The following is a 25,900-nucleotide window of genomic DNA, read 5'->3' as shown; positions in this document are numbered from 1 at the left end:
GAGAGAGAGAGAGAGAGAGAGAGAGAGAGAGAGAGAGAGAGAGAGAGACTAGTTTTTGACAAAAAAAGATTACAACTAATATGTACCAAAAAAAGTAGAATGAGTTTATGGTCTCGGCCTCGAGAGGGATGATGTGGTCAGCTCTATGACCAGCTGCCTTTACTTTCCTTACCGTGAGTCAGAACTGGGCATTAGCCCGGGATCCGAACTCGAGCTTTCCGGTTAGCAGTCGAACGATGTACCAGTCAACCTCGCCTGCCCATCAAGTGAATGTCTTGGCTTGAAAATTAGAATTACAACTTCAGGTAAGAAGTTGTTGGAAAACGTTATAATTACAACTTCAGGTAAGAAGTTGTTGGAAAATGTTATAATTACAATTTCAGGTAAGAAATTGTTGGAAAATGTTATAATTACAATTTCAGGTAAGAAGTTGTTGGAAAATGTTATAATTACAATTTCAGGTAAGAAGTTGTTGGAAAATGTTATAATTACAATTTCAGGTAAGAAGTTGTTGGAAAATGTTATAATTACAATTTCAGGTAAGAAGTTGTTGGAAAATGTTATAATTACAATTTCAGGTAAGAAGTTGTTGGAAAAGGTCGTTTTTCAAATGAATTCTCTTGTGGCTGACATGTTCAGGATCTAGGCCGTTATATTTTGACAGTCGTGACAATGTACGTTACCTAGGTCAAAGGTCACCTGTTATAGCGCGCTGTGATTTTTCCTCACAAAGGTAAATAATAATCATTAAAAAAGTTTTTAAAAACCCACGTTTTCTAATTGAACTAAAAAGTAGAAAATAAATGCTATACATCACAATAATGCAAGCGATCACTCTACTATAAGCGATGAAAAACGTGGGGCGCCGAAGTAAAAGTTATAATACTATTGATTAGATAATACTATTGACTTTTATTAGGGAGCTTGTAGAGAGTCAACAGTATTAGAAACTGTAAGAAAATCACGGCGCCCACGTTTTTCATCGCTTACAGTAGAGTGATCGCTTGCATTATTGTGATGTATAGCATTTATTTTCTACTTTTTAGTTCAATTAGAAAACGTGGGTTTTTAAAAACTTTTTTAATGATTATTATTTTCTACTTTTTAGTCTTTGTCTGTTGGTTTGCATTAAAATCTTGCTATCGATTTTATCTTTTCACTTTTTTTTGGGTAAACGAAGACAACTCGTAAAAACACGTTGTGTGAATACGTTACTGACTAGAACACATAGATTTGAACCCGCGCCGAGTGGGATAGCAATCGTGTACCCAACCACTCGACCATATCGTCTCCCCCATACTGGCCACCAGTTGTTACGTTCTGGTTGTTTGTACACAAACACCGCGTGAGAACTACTCAGTAAGCAAAAAGAGGGAGAGTACCGAGCCTTGTTTTCATCAAATTACAGTTACTGGGTTATGTCCCTTTTTCCCCACGTTTTTTGTACAATTATATAGCGGTCTAAAATGATCAATAAAATGTTTCCATGGATCAATTTAGTAATAATAACAATTGAATATTCTATTGGCATCCAAAACAAAGCTTCCCTGAAAATTTCAGCGCGCTAGCTAACTGGGAAGTGCCAGAAATTTCGATCGCAAGATTTGATTGGAAAAACAAACAAACAAACAGAGGCGAAAGCAAGTTAAAGAAAACGTGGGAAAATAAGTTCTGTTTTCTGAACACTTGATCGAATTATTTGAGAACGTCAATTACAATGTTGGGCAGGTCAATGTTGGGCAGGTCAATGTTGGGCAGGTCAATGTTGGGCAGGTCAATGTTGGGCAGGTCAGTGTTGGGCAGGTCAATGTTGGACAGGTCAATGTTGGGCAGGTCAATGTTGGGCAGGTCAATGTTGGGCAGGTCAATGTTGGACAGGTCAATGTTGGGCAGGTCAATGTTGGACAGGTCAATGTTGGGCAGGTCAATGTTGGGCAGGTCAATGTTGGGCAGGTCAAGATTAAGACTGATAATCGGGAAGGGCATTGTAGCAAGACATAACTGTCGCAGTACCTGTGATTGAGAATATGGGGAGAGGTCAGTACAACGTGATCATCTGGAGACTATGGGGAGAGGTCAGTACAACGTGATCATCTGGAGACTATGGGGAGAGGTCAGTACAACGTGATCATCTGGAGACTATGGGGAGAGGTCAGTACAACGTGATCATCTGGAGACTATGGGGAGAGGTCAGTACAACGTGATCATCTGGAGACTATGGGGAGAGGTCAGTACAACGTGATCATCTGGAGACTATGGGGAGAGGTCAGTACAACGTGATCATCTGGAGACTATGGGGAGAGGTCAGTACAACGTGATCATCTGGAGATTATGCGGAGAGGTCAGAAACAACGTGATCATCTGGAGAATATGGGGAGAGGTCAGTACAACGTGATCATCTGGAGATTATGGGGAGAGGTCAGTACAAGGTGATCATCTGGAGACTATGGGGAGAGGTCAGTACAACGTGATCATCTGGAGACTATGTGGAGAGGTCAGTATAACGTGATCATCTGGAGATTGTCGGAGCTATTTAGACGTGACAAACTACCACACGATCAAGTGTAGTTAAGCTTCAACAGTTTGTAAAGTTGTGTGGGGTGGGATAGGAGGGTAATCATGTCAGTTGTGTGGAATGAGGTGGTCAGTTGTGTGGAATGAGGTGGTCAGTTGTGTGGAATGAGGTGGTCAGTTGTGTGGAATGAGGTGGTCAGTTGTGTGAAATGAGGTGGTCAGTTGTGTGGAATGAGGTGGTCAGTTGTGTGGAATGAGGTGATCAGTTGTGTGGAATGAGGTGGTCAGTTGTGTGAAATGAGGTGGTCAGTTGTGTGGAATGAGGTGGTTAGGTGTGTGGAATGAGGTGGTTAGGTGTGTAGAATGAGGTGGTCAGTTGTGTGAAATGAGGCGGTCAGTTGTGTGGAATGAGGTGGTCAGTTGTGTGGAATGAGGTGGTTAGGTGTGTGGAATGAGGTGGTCAGTTGTGTGGAATGAGGTGGTCAGTTGTGTGGAATGAGGTGGTTAGGTGTGTGGAATGAGGTGGTCAGTTGTGTGGAATGAGGTGGTCAGGTGTGTGGAATGAGGTGGTCAGTTGTGTGGAATGAGGTGGTTAGGTGTGTGGAATGAGGTGGTCAGTTGTGTGGAATGAGGTGATAAGTTGTGTGGAATGAGGTGGTTAGGTGTGTGGAATGAGGTGGTCAGTTGTGTGGAATGAGGTGGTCAGTTGTGTGGAATGAGGTGGTCAGTTGTGTGGAATGAGCTGGTTAGGTGTGTGGAATGAGGTGGTTAGTTGTGTGGAATGAGGTGGTCAGTTGTGTGGAATGAGGTGGTTAGGTGTGTGGAATGAGGTGGTCAGTTGTGTGGAATGAGGTGGTCAGTTGTTTGGAATGAGGTGGTTAGGTGTGTGGAATGAGGTGGTCAGTTGTGTGGAATGAGGTGGTCAGTTGTGTGGAATGAGGTGGTCAGTTTTGTGGAATGAGGTGGTCAGTTGTGTGAAATGAGGTGGTCAGTTGTGTGGAATGAGGTGGTCAGTTGTGTGGAATGAGGTGGTCAGTTGTGTGAAATGAGGTGGTCAGTTGTGTGGAATGAGGTGGTCAGTTGTGTGGAATGAGGTGGTTAGGTGTGTGGAATGAGGTGGTCAGTTGTGTGAAATGAGGTGGTCAGTTGTGTGGAATGAGGTGGTCAGTTGTGTGGAATGAGGTGGTTAGGTGTGTGGAATGAGGTGGTCAGTTGTGTGGAATGAGGTGGTCAGTTGTGTGGAATGAGGTGGTCAGTTTTGTGGAATGAGGTGGTCAGTTGTGTGAAATGAGGTGGTCAGTTGTGTGGAATGAGGTGGTCAGTTGTGTGGAATGAGGTGGTCAGTTGTGTGAAATGAGGTGGTCAGTTGTGTGGAATGAGGTGGTCAGTTGTGTGGAATGAGGTGGTTAGGTGTGTGGAATGAGGTGGTCAGTTGTGTGAAATGAGGTGGTCAGTTGTGTGGAATGAGGTGGTCAGTTGTGTGGAATGAGGTGGTCAGTTGTGTGGAATGAGGTGGTTAGGTGTGTGGAATGAGGTGGTCAGTTGTGTGGAATGAGGTGGTCAGTTGTGTGGAATGAGTTGGTCAGTTGTGTGGAATGAGGTGGTCAGTTGTGTGGAATGAGGTGGTTAGGTGTGTGGAATGAGGTGGTCAGTTGTGTGGAATGAGGTGGTCAGTTGTGTGGAATGAGGTGGTCAGTTGTGTGAAATGAGGTGGTCAGTTGTGTGGAATGAGGTGGTCAGTTGTGTGGAATGAGGTGGTAAGTTGTGGGGTATGAGGTGGTCAGTTGTGTGGAATGAGGTGGTCAGTTGTGTGGAATGAGGTGGTCAGTTGTGTGGAATGAGGTTGTCAGTTGTGTGGAATGAGGTGGTAAGTTGTGTGGAATGAGGTGGTCAGTTGTGTGGAATGAGGTGGTCAGTTGTGTGGAATGAGGTGGTCAGTTGTGTGAAATGAGGTGGTCAGTTGTGTGGAATGAGGTGGTCAGTTGTGTGGAATGAGGTGGTTAGGTGTGTGGAATGAGGTGGTCATTTGTGTGGAATGAGGTGGTCAGTTGTGTGGAATGAGGTGGTTAGGTGTGTGGAATGAGGTGGTCAGTTGTGTGGAATGAGGTGGTCAGTTGTGTGGAATGAGGTGGTAAGGTGTGTGGAATGAGGTGGTCAGTTGTGTGGAATGAGGTGGTAAGTTGTGTGGAATGAGGTGGTTAGGTGTGTGGAATGAGGTGGTCAGTTGTATGGAATGAGGTGGTCAGTTGTGTGGAATGAGGTGGTCAGTTGTGTGGAATGAGGTGGTCAGTTGTGTGAAATGAGGTGTTCAGTTGTGTGGAATGAGGTGGTCAGTTGTGTGGAATGAGGTGGTAGGTTGTGTGGAATGAGGTGGTCAGTTGTGTGGAATGAGGTGGTCAGTTGTGTGGAATGAGGTGGTCAGTTGTGTGAAATGAGGTGGTCAGTTGTGTGAAATGAGGTGGTCAGTTGTGTGGAATGAGGTGGTCAGTTGTGTGGAATTAGGTGGTCAGTTGTGTGAAATGAGGTGGTCAGTTGTGTGGAATGAGGTGGTCAGTTGTGTGGAATGAGGTGGTAAGTTGTGTGGAATGAGGTGGTCAGTTGTGTGAAATGAGGTGGTCAGTTGTGTGGAATGAGGTGGTCAGTTGTGTGGAATGAGGTGGTCAGTTGTGTGGAATGAGGTGGTTAGGTGTGTGGAATGAGGTGGTCAGTTGTGTGGAATGAGGTGGTCAGTTGTGTGGAATGAGGTGGTCAGTTGTGTGGAATGAGGTGGTCAGTTGTGTGGAATGAGGTGGTCAGTTGTGTGGAATGAGGTGGTCAGTTGTGTGGAATTAGGTGGTCAGTTGTGTGAAATGAGGTGGTCAGTTGTGTGGAATGAGGTGGTCAGTTGTGTGGAATTAGGTGGTTAGGTGTGTGGAATGAGGTGGTTAGGTGTGATGAATGAGGTGGTCAATTGTGTGGAATGAGGTGGTCAGTTGTGTGGAATGAGGTGGTTAGGTGTGTGAAATGAGGTGGTCAGTTGTGTGGAATGAGGTGGTCAGTTGTGTGGAATGAGGTTGTCAGTTGTGTGAAATGAGGTGGTCAGTTTTGTGGAAGGAGGTGGTTAGGTGTGTGGAATGAGGTGGTCAGTTGTGTGGAATTAGGTGGTCAGTTGTGTGGAATGAGGTGGTCAGTTGTGTGAAATGAGGTGGTCAGTTGTGTGGAATGAGGTGGTCAGTTGTGTGAAATGAGGTGGTCAGTTGTGTGAAATGAGGTGGTAAGTTTTGTGGAATAAGGTGGTCAGTTGTGTGGAATGAGGTGGTAAGTTGTGTGGAATGAGGTGGTCAGTTGTGTGGAATGAGGTGGTAGGTTGTGTGGAATGAGGTGGTTAGGTGTGTGGAATGAGGTGGTCAGTTGTGTGGAATGAGGTGGTCAGTTGTGTGGAATGAGGTGGTCAGTTGTGTGGAATGAGGTGGTAAGGTGTGTGAAATGAGGTGGTCAGTTGTGTGGAATGAGGTGGTCAGTTGTGTGGAATGAGGTGGTCAGTTGTGTGGAATGAGGTGGTCAGTTGTGTGGAATGAGGTGGTCAGTTGTGTGGAATGAGGTGGTCAGTTGTGTGGAATGAGGTGGTCAGTTGTGTGGAATGAGGTGGTCAGTTGTGTGGAATGAGGTGGTCAGTTGTGTGGAATGAGGTGGTCAGTTGTGTGGAATGAGGTGGTCAGTTGTGTGGAATGAGGTGGTCAGTTGTGTGGAATGAGGTGGTCAGTTGTGTGGAATGAGGTGGTCAGTTGTGTGGAATGAGGTGGTCAGTTGTGTGGAATGAGGTGGTCAGTTGTGTGGAATGAGGTGGTCAGTTGTGTGGAATGAGGTGGTTAGGTGTGTGGAATGAGGTGGTCAGTTGTGTGGAATGAGGTGGTCAGTTGTGTGGAATGAGGTGGTCAGTTGTGTGGAATGAGGTGGTCAGTTGTGTGGAATGAGGTGGTCAGTTGTGTGGAATGAGGTGGTCAGTTGTGTGGAATGAGGTGGTCAGTTGTGTGGAATGAGGTGGTCAGTTGTGTGGAATGAGGTGGTTAGGTGTGTGGAATGAGGTGGTCAGTTGTGTGGAATGAGGTGGTTAGGTGTGTGGAATGAGGTGGTGAGTTGTGTGAAATGAGGTGGTCAGTTGTGTGGAATGAGGTGGTCAGTTGTGTGGAATGAGGTGGTTAGGTGTGTGGAATGAGGTGGTCAGTTGTGTGGAATGAGGTGGTCAGTTGTGTGGAATGAGGTGGTCAGTTGTGTGGAATGAGGTGGTCAGTTGTGTGGAATGAGGTGGTCAGTTGTGTGGAATGAGGTGGTCAGTTGTGTGAAATGAGGTGGTCAGTTGTGTGGAATGAGGTGGTTAGGTGTGTAGAATGAGGTGGTCAGTTGTGTGAAATGAGGTGGTCAGTTTTGTGGAATGAGGTGGTCTGTTGTGTGGAATGAGGTGGTCAGTTGTGTGGAATGAGGTGGTCAGTTGTGTGGAATGAGGTGGTCAGTTGTGTGGAATGAGGTGGTCAGTTGTGTGGAATGAGGTGGTTAGGTGTGTGGAATGAGGTGGTCAGTTGTGTGGAATGAGGTGGTCTGTTGTGTGGAATGAGGTGGTCAGTTGTGTTGAATGGGGAATGGGAAGTGGGTTCAATTAAAATGCCAAGATTTGTGAGGCCACTCACACATACGCAAACATACTGAACAAGCTAGATAAAAGCCTTTAAAAATTTAACAGCATGGATTTAAACGTTTATTTTCCTTAACATTTTTATATTAAGCCTTGGACAGATGCGATTGTTGTCTACTGTAATAATGGTACGAGTTGTAGACACACAGGTTTTTACCAGTATACTTTGGCGTTACTCTTTACATAAACTTAAAGCAGCAAAAAAATATAAATTCATTCAAGTTCAATTTTTTATTGAAGTGAACCAAATGAAAACATCAGACCATATGATCATATTTACAATTTACAATACATTGTACATTTTGGTATGTATAGGATATTCAATAATTATCACACACACACACACACACACATATATATATATATATATATATATATATATATATATATATATATATATATATATAATGAATTCGTGTAGTCAACTGTATAATTATTATTAATATTATCAATATTTTAAATAAAGTAATGTAAATCATACATGTATTTTTTAAAAAAAGTCAATCAATCTCAAATAGTAAATAAACCGGGAGTGATCTCCCCTAAACTTTCTCGAATATTCTTATATAAAACAACAGGGGATGGGAACTCGTTACATAGTTATGATTTTTAATCCATTTTAAATACTTAAACTTTTAAAAATAGAATAGAATCTCATAGAAAAAAGAATTGCGCACCAAGCGAACTCCAAATTAAGATGTTCATAATAGTGCGCAATATTATTAGTACTTTATAAATGTACATGCGTTTTTTGAGAAATCAGAAATAACGTAAATTAGTACTTCCCGTCAACGGAAATTACTCAAAATTTGACAGAAGGTAGAGATATAGATCTTTTACTTTCAGGTGAAATTTCATTTATCTATCTGAAACAGTACTCAAGGGTTAGGCTTTTGAAAAATTCAAAGTAGAAAAAGTACCACTTCCGGTTATCGGAAATCGCTCAAAAGTTGATACGGATCTACGATTTTGATAAAATACTTATATAAAATATTTCATCAACCTAGCTGTAACGGTACTCAAGTTATCGTGTTTACACACGGACAGACAGACAGACAGACAGACATACGGACAAGATTGCAAAATTATGTTTTTCCGTATCAGTGAGGTGTAAAACGTCGAGATTTGTAAAAATCTCGATTTTTTTTTTGCACGATTACAAGACTTTCTCTATACTTCGTATATATGAGAAAGTAAAAATCTAGCCTTATATTAGGTTACCATCAATAGATTAAGGCATTGTTAGTTCTGGTCAATATATAGTCTACTTGATTGAACAAGTTCAGGTCAATATATACTTGATTGAACAAGTTCTGGTCAGTCAATATATAATTGATTGAACAAGTTCTGGTCAATATATACTTGATTGAACAAGTTCTGGTCAATATATACTTGATCGAACAAGTACTGGTCAGTCAATATATAATTGATTGAACAAGTTCTGGTCAATATATACTTGATTGAACAAGTTCTGGTCAATATATACTTGATTGAACAAGTTCAGGTCAATATATACTTGATTGAACAAGTACTGGTCAGTCAATATATACTTGATTGAACAAGTTCTGGTCAATATATACTTGATTGAACAAGTTCTGGTCAATATATACTTGATTGAACAAGTTCTGGTCAATATATACTTGATCGAAAAGTACTGGTTAATATATACTTGATTGAACAAGTTCTGGTCAATATATACTTGATTGAATAAGTTCTGGTCAATATATACTTGATTGAACAAGTTCTGGTCAATCTATACTTGATTGAACAAGTTCTGGTCAATATATACTCGATTGAACAAGTTCTGGTCAATATATACTTGATCGAACAAGTACTGGTCAGTCAATATATAATTGATTGAACAAGTTCTGGTCAATATATACTTGATTGAACAAGTTCTGGTCAATATATACTTGATTGAACAAGTTCAGGTCAATATATACTTGATTGAACAAGTACTGGTCAGTCAATATATACTTGATTGAACAAGTTCTGGTCAATATATACTTGATTGAACAAGTTCTGGTCAATATATACTTGATTGAACAAGTTCTGGTCAATATATACTTGATCGAAAAGTACTGGTTAATATATACTTGATTGAACAAGTTCTGGTCAATATATACTTGATTGAACAAGTTCTGGTCAATATATACTTGATTGAACAAGTTCTGGTCAATATATACTTGATTGAACAAGTTCAGGTCAATATATACTTGATTGAACAAGTACTGGTCAGTCAATATATACTTGATTGAACAAGTTCTGGTCAATATATACTTGATTGAACAAGTTCTGGTCAATATATACTTGATTGAACAAGTTCTGGTCAATATATACTTGATTGAACAAGTTCAGGTCAATATATACCTGATTGAACAAGTACTGGTCAGTCAATATATACTTGATTGAACAAGTTCTGGTCAATATATACTTGATTGAACAAGTTCTGGTCAATATATACTTGATTGAACAAGTTCTGGTCAATATATACTTGATCGAAAAGTACTGGTTAATATATACTTGATTGAACAAGTTCTGGTCAATATATACTTGATTGAACAAGTTCTGGTCAATATATACTTGATTGAACAAGTTCTGGTCAATCTATACTTGATTGAACAAGTTCTGGTCAATATATACTTGATTGAACAAGTTCAGGTCAATATATACTTGATTGAACAAGTTCTGGTCAATATATACTCGATTGAACAAGTTCTGGTCAATATATACTCGATTGAACAAGTTCTGGTCAATCTATACTTGATTGAACAAGTTCTCGTCAATATATACTTGATTGAACAAGTTCTGGTCAATATATACTTGATTGAACAAGTTCAGGTCAATATATACTTGATTGAACAAGTTCTGGTCAATATATACTTGATTGAACAAGTTCTGGTCAATATATACTTGATTGAACAAGTTCAGGTCAATATATACTCGATTGAACAAGTTCTGGTCAATATATACTCGATTGAACAAGTTCTGGTCAATATATACTCGATTGAACAAGTTCTGGTCAATCTATACTTGATTGAACAAGTTCTGGTCAATATATACTTGATTGAACAAGTTCTGGTCAATATATATGCTTGATGTTAAAAATATTCATGTCGAAAAACGAATCCATACTTATGACTGTATTGTTTGAGCGTTTTGCCGAGGAGCGGAGATCCACAGAAGAAGACAGTTACCCTGCCCTTTGCATTCTTACTAATTTTTCTAAACAACTGAAAAAAAAAAGTTAAATGAATAATACAATATTACAATTAGCCTATTAAAATGTGTTGAATGAAATGTGCCTAAAGAGTGTGTAAGTTTTGAACCAATCGTGTTAGCCTTTAAAGTATAAACTGTGCTAGAAAAATGATTTGCTTATCTAGACGTCCTTTATTACATTCATCATCGAGGACAGGGGGCGCTGGTAAGTATATATTGTTTATTTATTCTATCTCGTTTGGGAGTGTGTGTGTGTGTGTGTGTGTGGGGGGGGGGGGGGGTTGTTGTGTTAGGCGTATTTCGGAAGGGGAGGGGGCTATCCCCCCCTTTGGCGAAATGATACCTGAAAGAATCTCTGCGACTCTGCTTATACTTATATATAGATCTAGGACTAATTATTCATACGAAAAAAAATATTTGTAAGACCTGCAGAGCAAGAGCTACATACGTTGTATATTTAAGGGTGTCGGTTATACTAACTTTGAATAGTATCGATGAAGGGGGTTCCACTGACAGGTGTCATATTCAATGAGGTCCTATTGATATGGACGCATTTCTCCTGAGCCTAAGGGACCGGAGCCCATTTTTCGGTAGTATTAATGACGGGAGCCGATTTTTCGGGAGCCGATATGTCGGGAGCCGATATGTTGGGTCTTGATAGCATTAAATTGACTTTTAGAACTTTTTAAAGGGATTTTTCTCCAGTTACAAAAAGTAAATGCCTATTTTGAAAAATAATATCATGTTTTGTAAATCTTATAAATATTTTCACACATATTGGGAAAAAAAGTTATTAAAACAGTGCTTCTTAACCTTTTTGGAAGTTTCAAGCCGCGCCAGCTTCATATGTACATTCCCCGAACCCGTCTTAAAAGGAAACATAAAATGTGGATTTTTTCCAATTCAAATCATAGTGATTTATTTTACTAGTGCACACAATTAACCGTGCACCAACATCGCTGTGTTCAAAGAACAAAGCCGTAAAAATGTGATTTTCACAACAAAAAAATGATGTGTCTGCCATCGTCTGCTAGTTTTATCGTTCTGACCAATCCGATTGCAAATCACGTGAGTCGGCTGTCTGTCTTGACCTCCGCCGAACCTCTGAGACTGACTCACCTTGACCTAGGGTTTAACCGAACCCAAGTTAAGAACCACTGTTTTACAATATGCTTATTATGAAACTTGATATAAATGATCAAATTGTGAAGATTTTAAAAATTAGTAATAGAGTAAAATATTACTTTCGTTAACTGGAAATAGCTTAAAAGGTGATAGAAACCTACGGATTCAATTGAATACTTATATATGAAATTTCGTCTACCTAGTTGAAACTTTACTCAAGTTTTTTTTTTTTAAATAAACTGGATGTACCAAGTGTTGACGTACACACGCAGAAAAGATAAAAAAAAATTCATAAAAAACGTTTTAATAACAAGCTTTTATGTAATAATGCACTAAAAAGTAGAAAATAAATTATACACTATTATTTAAATTACTATAAAGAAAAGCGTGGGTCACTTTAGTACCGATTGGATACCTTTACTAATATTTGAGAAGAGACCCACGCTTTTCTTTATAGTAATTTAAATAATAGTGTATAATTTATTTTCTACTTTTTAGTGCATTATTACATAAAAGCTTGTTATTAAAACGTTTTTTATGAATTTTTTTTTCAGTACTTTACATGTTTTATTTACAATAGAGTTACATGACTAAAAACCATTGCGCGCCTACTGAACGTGATGACGCAGCTATTGAACGTACCGTGATGGCGCAGCTATTGAACGTGATGACGCGTGTGGTGTGGTTGGCAAGACATGCCTACTAATTCGGTCCAAATTTTAATTAATTCATAGAAAATTAATTAGGCATCCAATTAAGTCAAATTTAATTTCAGATTGCATTGTCTTCATGTCTTGACCCACGTGTCAAATGTGAAACGTATCGGTCAAGTAGAAGTTTCCGAATTTTCACTCCTGCGTTTCGGTCTAGACAGACTGACGACTGACGAGGAAGTGAGTTAAATAAAAGCTTGTAAAAAAAAAAAATGAGGTTTTTTTTTCCGACTAAGGCGTAAAACTTGGAATTTTGTTGAAATCTCCATTTTTGAGTCTCCCCACCCCACCATTACATAATTCCCCTTTAAACCGTTTACGAGAATTAAAAATGTGTACTGACCAAAACCAATAACTAAATGTGAACTAACCAAATACAAGAAAATAAAAGTGCACTAACCAAGTCAAAATCTGGCCGACCAGCCTGGGTTCTAGTCTGTAGTCCAGTGATGAGGTCAGTTTTCTCTTTCTCGTGGACGATGTCCAGAGCCATTTGTAAAATTAAACCTTTCATGTCTGTTTTAGGTGGTGCTGACGTCATATACATGTGCATGTCTAATATATGACCTGAAAAAAAAAGGCCATCCCCTCGAACTGAATTCACATAACGTGAGAAGTTGGATACGGCTAAAATCTTTTCATTTTATAATAATCTCATGTTATGTCATTTAGAAACGTATTGCACTATGCAGATCAAGGCAACAAGCAGTTCAACAATCCGCATCTAGTTATCAACTTACCGAGTCCCCCCTCAATTTCCTGTTCTCGCTCAAGACGCGAGAGTAGCGAGACAAACCATTCAAAATGGCGTTGGTCTCGGTTGATCCAGATAAAATCTACCTGTCCAAACAAAATAAATTTAAAACTCTTTTCATTTCTTCTAATTGGCAGATATAAGACGTCTTCAAATGATCTCGTTTTTATCTCTACTAGAGCAAACTATCTTGCCATTGAACTAGTGACATGATACATTAAAAGAAAAGTGATTTTATCAGACCACTACGAAAATAATGATACATTAAACGAAATGTGATGCATTAGACCAGGGGTCTCCAAACTACGGCCCGCGGGCCGAATGCGGCCCTCGAAGTCCTCTCGTCCGGCCCGCGGAGATCTTTTTGTCCAGGAGAAAATTGTTTGTTGGTGATGGCTGAGGAACTTTGCCCAGAAATATCAAAGACATGCCTGGAAGAAACTAGCCTCCGAACTGAAATTTGATAGTTAGTGCGGCCCTCGGACTGAAAAGTTTGGAGACCCCTGCATTAGACCACTAAATAAAATCGTTTTATTCTATACCAAGCTTGGCTTGGTACTTAATGCAACTCTCAATCGATTCGGTAGTTCATAAAAAATATATTTTTAACTACACAAATGACAATACAAAAATCAACCAATCTCTGACCAATGTAGCACCAACCTATATTTGGAAAATGCATCATAACACTGACCCTTGACCAGTGGACTGAAATACTTACTTTCTTTAGGTTCATGACAGATGCTGGCGGCTTATGGCACCAAGTGTAGGTACACTTTGGACATTTAACGCAGCTCGCCTTAAACTGGGACACGATGGACTGCAGGATGGAAGCGAAGGGTGTGATTCCTATACCCGACCCGATGAGAACAGCGTGCTCGGATTCATATATATGACGACTTGGTGTTCCATAAGGGCCATCTAAATGGCACTACACACAATACAAATAAATTTTAAGTTTAGTTCTTAGATATTCTTATTATCAACTAAAATATAGAAAAGTATATATATATATATATATATATATATATATATATATATATATATATATATATATACATATATACATATATATATATACATACATACATATATATATATATATATATATATATATATATATATATATATATATATATATATATATAAACCTTTAAAGCAAACTAGCTTTATTCTCCCCCCCCCCCCCCCGTTCATTATTAAGTTATTGATTAAGTTTATTATTAAGTTATTTTTTTCATATTCGTTTTATCTTTAAAATTTCGTTCTAAAGAAAGTTAACAGAACATAGGTTAGGTTAAAATACAATTTGTAGATGGCGATCCCTAGAGAGAGTTATCTGCCCCTTCTTACTGCCTGTCGAAACCAGCCGTCCATGACCAACAGGTTGATAGAGTAACACAGCCTTGTAGGAATTCTACTGTTATCTCCCCTTTTATTATTGAATGCGGCAATCTTTGAATACATTTTAACTACTAATTTAATATTTAATTAGATAAAAAACTGAATTGATATTTTTCCTATGTCATCTAAGACGAACGTGTCTAGACAGCTTGAATCATATCGATTATAGGAATCATATCGATTATAGGAATCATATCAATTATAGGAATCATATCGATTATAGGAATCATATCGATTATAGGAATCATATCGATTATAGGAATCATACAATGTTAAGACTGATTCAGAAGCACTAAGACCTACACTAAGAGAGTTTAGAAGCACTAAGACCTACACTAAGACAGTTTAGAAGCACTAAGACCTACATTAAGACCTACGCTAAAACAGTTTAGAAGCACTAAGACCTACTTTAAGACCTACACTAAGACAGTTTAGAAGCACTGAGACCTACACTAAGACCTACACTAAGACATACACTAAGACCTACACTTATACGGTTTAGAAGCACTAAGACCTACACCAAGACAGTTTAGAAGCACTAAGACCTACATTAAGACCTACACTAAGACCTACACTAAGACAGTTTAGAAGCACTAAGACCTACGCTAAGACCTACACTAAGACCTACACTAAGACTGTTTAGAAGCACTAAGACCTACGCTAAGACCTACACTAAGACAGTTTAGAAGCACTAAGACCTACACTAAGACCTACGCTAAGACCTACACTAAGACCTACACTAAGACAGTTTAGAAGCACTAAGACCTACACTAAGACCTACACTAAGACCTACACTAAGACAGTTTAGAAGCACTAAGACCTACACTAAGACCTACGCTAAGACCTACACTAAGACCTACACTAAGACAGTTTAGAAGCACGCTTACCTGGACCCTGGCACATTTGGTGACCACCCTCCGTCTAATGTTGGCATCTATAAGTCGAGCTTTGAGCGGTTTCTGCTTTTGCCAAGCTATAGAGGAAGCTCTGCGAATCAGATTTGACTTCCTTTCTGTGTCTACTGCGTTATCTGATATTTGAAAAAAAAAGCAGTCAGCCTTAAGCTTAACTTTTGATCAGGGACGTAAAGTAACCTTTGTTGTGTGAATACTTACCACCTGTGTTTTCTATATCTTCACACACGTAGTTGACGAAATAATCGTGCAAAGATTGTGTCCAATAGCCAGCACATCTGATGTGAAGCCCCAAAGAATCTACGGAACCAAAGCCGATTTAAGATTAGTAATCTTTTGTACTGTCTGGCTAGTTTCACAAGGCTTACTTCTTTTCAAGTCTATAACTATTGACTACAGATTTGTTTGAGAAACTATTGGCTACAGATTTGTTTGAGAAACTATTGGCTACAGATTTGTTTGAGAAACTATTGACTACAGATTTGTTTGAGAAACTATTGGCTACAGATTTGTTTGAGAAACTATTGGCTACAGATTTGTTTGGGAAACTATTGGCTATAGATTTGTTTGAGAAACTATTGGCTACAGATTTGTTTGAGAAACTATTGGCTACAGATTTGTTTGAGAAACTATTGGCTACAGATTTGTTTGAGAAACTATTGGCTACTGATTTATTTGAGATAACTATTTATATTTTAGATAACTATTTATATGAAAGAAAACTATTTATATTTGAGATAAATATTTATATTTATTCTTTGAAGTTTATCTTGTCAAAGTATTTAGTTAAAAAAAAACTCGTAAACATAAAAATAGGATTTTTATAGGGGCAGAAGTTAAAGGGGCAGATGTTAGAGGGGCAGATGGGCAGATGTTAAAGGGGCAGATGGGCAGATGTTAGAGGGGCAGATGTGCAGATGTGGGAGGGGCAGATGTAAGAGGGGCAGATGGGCAGATGTTAAAGGGGCAGATGGGCAGATGTTAGAGGGGCAGATGTTAGAGGGGCAGATGTTAGAGGGGCAGATGTTAGAGGGGCAGATGTTAGATGTGCATATGTTAGAGGGGCAGATGTTAGATGGGCATATGTTAGAGGGTGAGATGTGAGAGGGTGAGATGTTAAATGGGCAGATGTTAGTGGGGCAGATGTTAGAGGGCAGATGGGCAGATTTAGAGGACATATGTTAGAGGGCAGATGTTAGAGGGCAGATGTGAGAGGGCAGATGTGAGAGGGGCAGAAGTTAGAGGGGCAGATGTTAGAGGGGCAGATGTTAGAGGGGCAGAGATCGAAATTGAAATTTGCATCAAGGTGAAGTTTACCTGGAGGTGAAGGTTACCTGGAGGTGATGGTTACCTGCTTGTTCTGGTGCACTGCTGATGGTGAAGGGATGCCACTCGTGCTTGGAGATAGCGGGGATTTTAATAAAGACATAATCTCCTGCTTTGAATGTGAATCCTGCCGGTCTTGATATTAGCAGGTGAGTGACCTAAATCAAATAGAACTGCTTCAGTTAATATTTGGACATCCATCTTCAATAAATGGTGCTAGTTTTGTCTACATATAAAGTTGTCCAAAGATAACAGTGACCCTTCAATACAGCTGTACAGTACATGCATGTGACCTTCAATACAGCTGTACAGTACATGCATGTGACCTTCAATACAGCTGTACAGTACATGCATGTGACCCTTCAATACAGCTGTACAGTACATGCATGTGACCTTCAATACAGCTGTACAGTACATGCATGTGACCCTTCAATACAGCTGTACAGTACATGCATGTGACCTTCAATACAGCTGTACAGTACATGCATGTGACCTTTAATACAGCTGTACAGTACATGCATGTGACCTTCAATACAGCTGTACAGTACATGCATGTGACCCTTCAATACAGCTGTACAGTACTTGCATGTGACCCTTCAATACAGCTGTACAGTACATGCATGTGACCCTTCAATACAGCTGTAAAGTTCATGCATGTGTCACTTCAATACAGCTGTAAAGTTCATGCATGTGTCACTTCAATACAGCTGTACAGTACATGCATTTAGTTCTTTTAAAGTGTGCCGAGAGTTAGAATTTCTCTGCAGTTACAGTAGTTTGTTGGTTTTGGGTACCTCAGATGGCAAAATGCAGACCGACTGGATGTAAGTCTTGCCCATGTAGGCTGTTCTAATCCACGAGATGGTTGACACGGCCTCCAACAGGAAGACAAATCCAGGGACAACAAACCACTTCCAGAAGTCTGCACAGTGGACAATCAGCAGGACCCAGAAGGCCAGGTAAAGCTTGTGACTCCAGTAGAATACCTGACGGAATATTCGATCATCAACACAAGGACAGTAGAATACCTGACGGAATATTCGATCATCAACACAAGGACAGTAGAATACCTGACGGAATATTCGTTCATCAACACGAGGACAGTAGAATACCTGACGGAATATTCGTTCATCAAAACGGGCCATCAACACAAGGACAGTAGAATACCTGACGGAATATTCGATCATCAACACAAGGACAGTAGAATACCTGACGGAATATTCGATCATCAACACAAGGACAGTAGAATACCTGACGGAATATTCGTTCATCAACACAAGGACAGTAGAATACCTGACGGAATATTCGTTCATCAACACAAGGACAGTAGAATACCTGACGGAATATTCGTTCATCAACACGAGGACAGTAGAATACCTGACGGAATATTCGTTCATCAACACAAGGACAGTAGAATACCTGACGGAATATTCGTTCATCAAAACGGGCCATCAACACAAGGACAGTAGAATACCTGACGGAATATTCGATCATCAACACAAGGACAGTAGAATACCTGACGGAATATTCGTTCATCAACACAAGGACAGTAGAATACCTGACGGAATATTCGTTCATCAAAACGGGCCATCAACACAAGGACAGAACATACAAATCCAATGATAAAGTCTTGCTATTAGGAAATAAACTAATTGGGAAAGGGAGGGGGTAAAAAATATGGAAGATATGACAATGAATCAATTGCTGGGATGTGTGAAAACCTCCATTGAGTCAGGGAAAGTGCCTCACGTGATAGATATTGTGTGCAACTGTTGGATAAGTTGATTCACGTGATAGATATTGTGTGCAACTGTTGGATAAGTTGATTCACGTGATAGATATTGTGTGCAACTGTTGGATAAGTTGATTCACGTGATAGATATTGTGTGCAACTGTTGGATAAGTTGATTCACGTGATAGATATTGTGTGCAACTGTTGGATAAGTTGATTCACGTGATAGATATTGTGTGCAACTGTTGGATAAGTTGATTCACGTGACAAATATTGTATGCAACTGTTGGATAGGTTGATTCACGTGACAGATATTGTATGCAACTGTTGGATAGGTTGATTCAGCCAGGGCACATAATTTCTTCTCTGTACTCACCTCAAAGCATCCACTGCGTCTTATGAATGGCAAGGACAATACAACCATCACTACAAGTATCAGGCACAGAGCAACGCCTAAAGGAAGTAAAAACAAAACTTCAAAAAAAATTATGAAACGACTTGTTTCCATGTTTTACTATGTCCTTAAAACATCTGAATCTTGTGTGGGATGTCATTAAGACACGCAGTGTTTCTTCCAGACTTTTTTCTCCGGGGGGGCCTTGAAATTTTTGGGGGGAGGGGGGGGGGGGCGTTAGACTTTCTTCGGGGGGGGGGGGGGAGGACACTGTTAAAAGTATATATTTTCTATATAAATTATATAAATTATATAAATTTCATTTCGTTCGGGGGGGGGGGGGGGGCGGTAAAATCTTTACGGGGGGGGGGGGGTTCGCTCCCCCGAAGAGATGCCTGGAAGAAACTCTGAAGACATGTGTGGGATGTCCTTAAGACATGTGTGAATCGTGTGTGGGATGTCCTTAAGACGTGTGGATTATGTGTGGGATGTCCTTAAGACGTGTGGATTATGTGTGGGATGTCCTTAAGACATGTGTGAATCGTGTGTGGAATGTCCTTAAGACATGTGTGAATCGTGCGTGGGATGTCCTTAAGACGTGTGGATTGTGTGTGGGATGTCTTTAAGACATGTTTGGATTGTGTGTGGGATGTCCTAAAGACGTGTGGATTGTGTGTGGGGTGTCCTAAAGACGTGTGGATTGTGTGTGAGATGTCCTTAAGACATGTGTGAATCGTGCGTGGGATGTCCTAAAGACGTGTGGATTATGTGTGGGATGTCCTTAAGACATGTGTGAATCGTGCGTGGGATGTCCTTAAGACATGTGTGAATCGTGTGTGGGATGTCCTTAAGACGTGTGGATTGTGTGTGGGATGTCTTTAAGACATGTTTGGATTGTGTGTGGGATGTCCTAAAGACGTGTGGATTGTGTGTGGGATGTCCTAAAGACGTGTGGATTGTGTGTGGGATGTCCTTAAGACGTGTGGATTGTGTGTGGGATGTCCTAAAGACGTGTGGATTGTGTGTGGGATGTCCTTAAGACATGTGTGAATCGTGTGTGGGATGTCCTAAAGACGTGTGGATTGTGTGTGGGATGTCCTTAAGACGTGTGGATTGTGTGTGGGATGTCAGGTAACTAACCGGTCAATGGTGCCGTGCCAGCTATCCATCCAATGTCGGCTTTTGTGGTGAATACAACCTCCAGCACTGACATGTGTTTATCTTGGGCTACAAGAACTGAAATAGTTGAGACATGTGTTTATCTTGGGCTACAAGAACTGAAATAGTTGAGACATGTGTTTATCTTGGGCTACAAGAACTGAAATAGTTGAGACATGTGTTTATCTTGGGCTACAAGAACTGAAATAGTTGAGACATGTGTTTATCTTGGGCTACAAGAACTGAAATAGTTGAGACATGTGTTTATCTTGGGCTACAAGAACTGAAATAGTTGAGACATGTGTTTATCTTGGGCTACAAGAACTGAAATAGTTGAGACATGTGTTTATCTTGGGCTACAAGAACTGAAATAGTTGAGACATGTGTTTATCTTGGGCTACAAGAACTGAAATAGTTGAGACATGTGTTTATCTTGGGCTACAAGAACTGAAATAGTTGAGACATGTGTTTATCTTGGGCTACAAGAACTGAAATAGTTGAGACATGTGTTTATCTTGGGCTACAAGAACTGAAATAGTTGAGACATGTGTTTATCTTGGGCTACAAGAACTGAAATAGTTGAGACATGTGTTTATCTTGGGCTACAAGAACTGAAATAGTTGAGACATGTGCTTATCTTGGGCTACAAGAACTGAAATAGTTGAGACATGTGTTTATCTTGGGCTACAAGAACTGAAATAGTTGAGACATGTGTTTATCTTGGGCTACAAGAACTGAAATAGTTGAGACATGTGTTTATCTTGGGCTACAAGAACTGAAATAGTTGAGACATGTGTTTATCTTGGGCTACAAGAACTGAAATAGTTGAGACATGTGTTTATCTTGGGCTACAAGAACTGAAATAGTTGAGACATGTGTTTATCTTGGGCTACAAGAACTGAAATAGTTGAGACATGTGCTTATCTTGGGCTACAAGAACTGAAATAGTTGAGACATGTGCTTATCTTGGGCTACAAGAACTGAAATAGTTGAGACATGTGTTTATCTTGGGCTACAAGAACTGAAATAGTTGAGACATGTGTTTATCTTGGGCTACAAGAACTGAAATAGTTGAGACATGTGTTTATCTTGGGCTACAAGAACTGAAATAGTTGAGACATGTGCTTATCTTGGGCTACAAGAACTGAAATAGTTGAGACATGTGCTTATCTTGGGCTACAAGAACTGAAATAGTTGAGACATGTGTTTATCTTGGGCCACAAGAACTGAAATAGTTGAGACATGTGTTTATCTTGGGCCACAAGAACTGAAATAGTTGAGACATGTGTTTATCTTGGGCTACAAGAACTGAAATAGTTGAGACATGTGTTTATCTTGGGCTACAAGAACTGAAATAGTTGAGACATGTGTTTATCTTGGGCTACAAGAACTGAAATAGTTGAGACATGTGTTTATCTTGGGCTACAAGAACTGAAATAGTTGAGACATGTGTTTATCTTGGGCTACAAGAACTGAAATAGTTGAGACATGTGTTTATCTTGGGCTACAAGAACTGAAATAGTTGAGACATGTGTTTATCTTGGGCTACAAGAACTGAAATAGTTGAGACATGTGTTTATCTTGGGCTACAAGAACTGAAATAGTTGAGACATGTGCTTATCTTGGGCTACAAGAACTGAAATAGTTGAGACATGTGTTTATCTTGGGCTTCAATATTGGTGAGGTCACCACATCACATTAGACTTTGTGAGGTCAAGTCGTTAAATTAGACTGTGTGAGGTCAAGTCGTTAAATTAGACTTTGTGAGGTCAAGTCGTTAAATTAGACTTTGTAAGGTCAAGTCGTGAAACTAGACAGAAATACACTACTAACAAGCATTTCCTAAGTGAGCAACAGTATGGCCAACACTTTGAATGGTGATCATGTAGCCACAAATTTTGTGAAACATGATATGTTGATCAAATGGCAACACCTTGACCAACGGAGTAGCACGGAGATATGTTATCAACCGTCTAAGCATTAAGACAACAATAAATGTACAGTTAAAGTCTAGGCAGAGGCCGAATATTCGAGCTACCTGCAAATAGATAAAGTATATATATATATATATATATATATATATATATATATATATATATATATATATATATATATATATATATATATATATATATATATATATATATATATATATATGTTTGTGTGTGTGTGTGTGTTTGTCTAGATCTGTATCTATCTATAAGTCTATGTTTAAGTCTATTTCTTTATCTTTATTTATATATGTATTTATAAAGCTTGTATATTTATATAGAAGAAATAAGACAGTTCAATCAAGCTCTATGAAATGAGAGTAATACAGAGAGAAGTACACCTACAATGAGCCAGGTGTTTTTGTGCCAATACCTCCAGGCATTACACACGCCCAGACCTGCATTTATCAACAGGTAAAAAAAGAGGAAAAATATTTTCTTGAAGTTGTTCTGGATGTAGGTGGTGGTCAGGTGACGACAACATCTTTCTTTTTTTTTCGTTTCGTCTGCGTTACTGAATGAAGATAGAAGTATGGATAGTTACGTCAGTGTTACTGAATTAAGATAGAAGTATGGATAGTTACGTCAGTGTTACTGAATGAAGACAGAAGTATGGATAGTTACGTCAGTGTTACTGAATGAAGATAGAAGTATGGATAGTTACGTCTGTGTTACTGAATGAAGATAGAAGTATGGATAGTTACGTCAGTGTTACTGAATGAAGATAGAAGTATGGATAGTTACGGGGACCGTAAACAGCAGTTTGCTTTGATATTTAATTAAAAAAAAGATTTCTTACACAATTTACACACATTTTACGATACCAAAGCAAAATTAATTATGCACTTTATGCAATAAATAACCAGACAACTTACTCATAAACAATGAATATAAACATTTAAATACACACGAAAACTTTAGAATCAGAAAAGACATATTCCACTTAACTGGGCGAATTATTTAACAGAAAAACATGTACTACTAAACAAGGGAACTTACTCGTCAGAAAACACATACTCAATGCCAGCTTGTGTGTTGGACATCAGCGTACTGTAAAGTAAATGGTTAGATTATTGTGGTGTAAACAAGAGAATTGTTAGATTATTGTGGTGTAAACAAGAGAATTGTTAGATTATTGTGGTGTAAACAAGAGAATTGTTAGATTATTGTGGTGTAAACAAGAGAATTGTTAGATTATTGTGGTGTAAACAAGAGAATGGTTAGACCATTGTGGTGTAAACAAGAGAATTGTTAGACCATTGTGGTGTAAACAAGAGAATGGTTAGACCATTGTGGTGTAAACAAGAGAATGGTTAGACCATTGTGGTGTAAACAAGAGAATGGTTAGACCATTGTGGTGTAAACAAGAGAATTGTTAGACCATTGTGGTGTAAACAAGAGAATGGTTAGACCATTGTGGTGTAAACAAGAGAATGGTTAGACCATTGTAGTGTAAACAAGAGAATGGTTAGATTATTGTGGTGTAAACAAGAGAATTGTTAGATTATTGTGGTGTAAACAAGAGAATTGTTAGATTATTGTGGTGTAAACAAGAGACTGGTTAGATTATTGTGGTGTAAACAAGAGAATGGTTAGACCATTGTGGTGTAAACAAGAGAATGGTTAGACCATTGTGGTGTAAACAAGAGAATTGTTAGATTATTGTGGTGTAAATAAGAGAATTGTTAGATTATTGTGGTGTAAACAAGAGAATGGTTAGACCATTGTGGTGTAAACAAGAGAATTGTTAGACCATTGTGGTGTAAACAAGAGAATTGTTAGATTATTGTGGTGTAAACAAGAGAATTGTTAGATTATTGTGGTGTAAACAAGAGAATTGTTAGATTATTGTGGTGTAAACAAGAGACTGGTTAGATTATTGTGGTGTAAACAAGAGAATGGTTAGACCATTGTGGTGTAAACAAGAGAATGGTTAGACCATTGTGGTGTTAACAAGAGAATGGTTAGACCATTGTGGTGTTAACAAGAGAATGGTAAGACCATATGAGAGGATTAAGTATACAGAGAAGGAAAATAGGGCTGGTAAGTAGGTCACCAACAAGTTCTACCGCTCAATAAAACCTGCATGTGCCATAGAACTGGTTGGTGACCTACTTACCAGCCCTATTAACAATGTTTATTTTCAGTTTAGTCACAGTATTGCTACATTCCCAGAAGGAGACATTTGTTTTACAACACAATCCTGGATGTCTGTTACAAATGAGTTGTAAATTCACGAACAGTTGTTCATTGTAGCCCCCAGCTAACTTGTACTTATTTTCTGTATGAGAGTGTTGTTTAACTTCTACCAACCTGATAGCCAAATTGTTGGCTATGTGAGGGTGTTGTTTAACTTATACCAACCTGATAGCCAAATTGTTGGCTATGTGAGGGTGTTGTTTAACTTATACCAACCTGATAGCCAAATTGTTGGCTATGTGAGGGTGTTGTTTAACTTCTACCAACCTGATGGCCAAATTGTTGGCTATGTGAGGGTGTTGTTTAACTTCTACCAACCTGATGGCCAAATTGTTGGCTATGTGAGGGTGTTGTTTAACTTCTACCAACCTGATGGCCAAATTGTTGGCTATGTGAGGGTGTTGTTTAACTTCTACCAACCTGATGGCCAAATTGTTGGCTATGTGAGGGTGTTGTTTAACTTCTACCAACCTGATGGCCAAATTGTTGGCTATGTGAGGGTGTTGTTTAACTTCTACCAACCTGATGGCCAAATTGTTGGCTATGTGAGGGTGTTGTTTAACTTCTACCAACCTGATGGCCAAATTGTTGGCTATGTGAGGGTGTTGTTTAACTTCTACCAACCTGATGGCTAAATTGTTGGCTATGTGAGGGTGTTGTTGAACTTCTACCAACCTGATGGCCAAATTGTTGGCTATGTGAGGGTGTTGTTTAACTTCTACCAACCTGATGGCCAAATTGTTGGCTATGTGAGGGTGTTGTTGAACTTCTACCAACCTGATGGCTAAATTGTTGGCTATGTGAGGGTGTTGTTGAACCAAGCTTGTCAATTCGTCGAACGAGATTTTTCCATCCTTGTCTTTGTCAGCGGCTGTAATCAAGGCTTCAGTGAGTGCCTGGAACAAGTGTATAGATGTCAGCTTAGTGAAATCCACATGGTGTGTAGACAATACCAACTGTCAACACAGACTGACACCAACCAGCGCCATATATGAGCTACACATCGAACAACTTTCTTTTCGACCACATCCCCCTCCTCCTGATATTTTTGTTAGGTTGTAGACCAATGCCGAGTGAACAATCGTTAAAGGGTTCAAAGCTGACCCGTTATTTTCCTTCTATAAACACTGTAAATTATGTGAAAAACGAGACACATTTTCTAAAACAGTTTTAACTAAGTTGTTAACACAAAAAAAGTTTTTTCCGCTGGGAAGATATTGAAAAGCCATTATAAACGATATACTGTATTTCCCTATAAAAAGATGGTAAGTTTTGCAAAAAAACAGAGACGAATTTTAGAAAAGGATTTTAGTGTATTTAGACTCACTACATCTGGCAATTTTTTTACACGGACCTTGGTTATTGAATCGGCCATATGGAAAACTCTCGGTCAGACTTTACGACCTTCCGAGGGCTAAAGAGTGACCACAGAGTGTTTCATTGGGGCTTTAAGCAAGGGGGGGGGGGGGTAACTTAATCAAATGTTAATTTTTCAGACGTATTTTATTCTAATTTTAAGCGAAATAATGGGTAGTGCTCTCCCTTAAACTTTCTCGTATATTAAATGTATTTAAATAGAAAAGAATCGTGTAGTAACGGAATCGCATATCAAATGAACGCAAACAACGGGTGCGTAACAGGGGCGGAACTACAGTGCCGCCAGACCCCGCAATGCGGGGTGGCCCACGCCGCTTAGGGGGCCCACAGCCGCATATAATCATTTTTTTAATAGTTAATTTTCTTGCATTTTTGACCTAATGGTTGTTTTGAAAAAAGAATACTGTA

At 39.2% G+C, this 25,900-nt stretch overlaps 1 protein-coding gene across 1 annotated transcript in view; it reads right to left on the bottom strand.

The window, feature by feature from the left end:
* Nucleotides 1–10,240: 10,240 nt before the first annotated feature.
* The window catches only part of LOC131952569 (NADPH oxidase 5), a 28,201-nt gene continuing 12,541 nt past the window's right edge, over nucleotides 10,241–25,900 (bottom strand). The window contains exons 6-19 of the mRNA XM_059315295.1: nucleotides 24,893–25,011; nucleotides 22,916–22,966; nucleotides 22,262–22,430; nucleotides 21,759–21,963; nucleotides 19,908–20,003; nucleotides 18,750–18,826; nucleotides 17,436–17,627; nucleotides 16,667–16,799; nucleotides 15,517–15,615; nucleotides 15,289–15,431; nucleotides 13,719–13,928; nucleotides 12,984–13,083; nucleotides 12,644–12,810; nucleotides 10,241–10,416 (exon numbers count right to left, since the gene is read on the bottom strand). Coding sequence (XP_059171278.1) covers nucleotides 10,285–10,416; nucleotides 12,644–12,810; nucleotides 12,984–13,083; nucleotides 13,719–13,928; nucleotides 15,289–15,431; nucleotides 15,517–15,615; nucleotides 16,667–16,799; nucleotides 17,436–17,627; nucleotides 18,750–18,826; nucleotides 19,908–20,003; nucleotides 21,759–21,963; nucleotides 22,262–22,430; nucleotides 22,916–22,966; nucleotides 24,893–25,011 — 1,893 coding nt within the window. The 3' untranslated portion in view covers nucleotides 10,241–10,284. The remainder of the gene's footprint in view (nucleotides 10,417–12,643; nucleotides 12,811–12,983; nucleotides 13,084–13,718; nucleotides 13,929–15,288; nucleotides 15,432–15,516; nucleotides 15,616–16,666; nucleotides 16,800–17,435; nucleotides 17,628–18,749; nucleotides 18,827–19,907; nucleotides 20,004–21,758; nucleotides 21,964–22,261; nucleotides 22,431–22,915; nucleotides 22,967–24,892; nucleotides 25,012–25,900) is intronic.

The sequence above is a fragment of the Physella acuta genome, unplaced genomic scaffold, assembly GCF_028476545.2.
Source record: "Physella acuta isolate Inbredline_101_S28 unplaced genomic scaffold, ASM2847654v3 ptg000877l, whole genome shotgun sequence".
NCBI classification, from domain to species: Eukaryota; Metazoa; Mollusca; class Gastropoda; family Physidae; genus Physella; species Physella acuta.
Note: the sequence above shows the minus strand (reverse complement) of the source record. Positions and strands in the feature narration are given on the sequence as shown.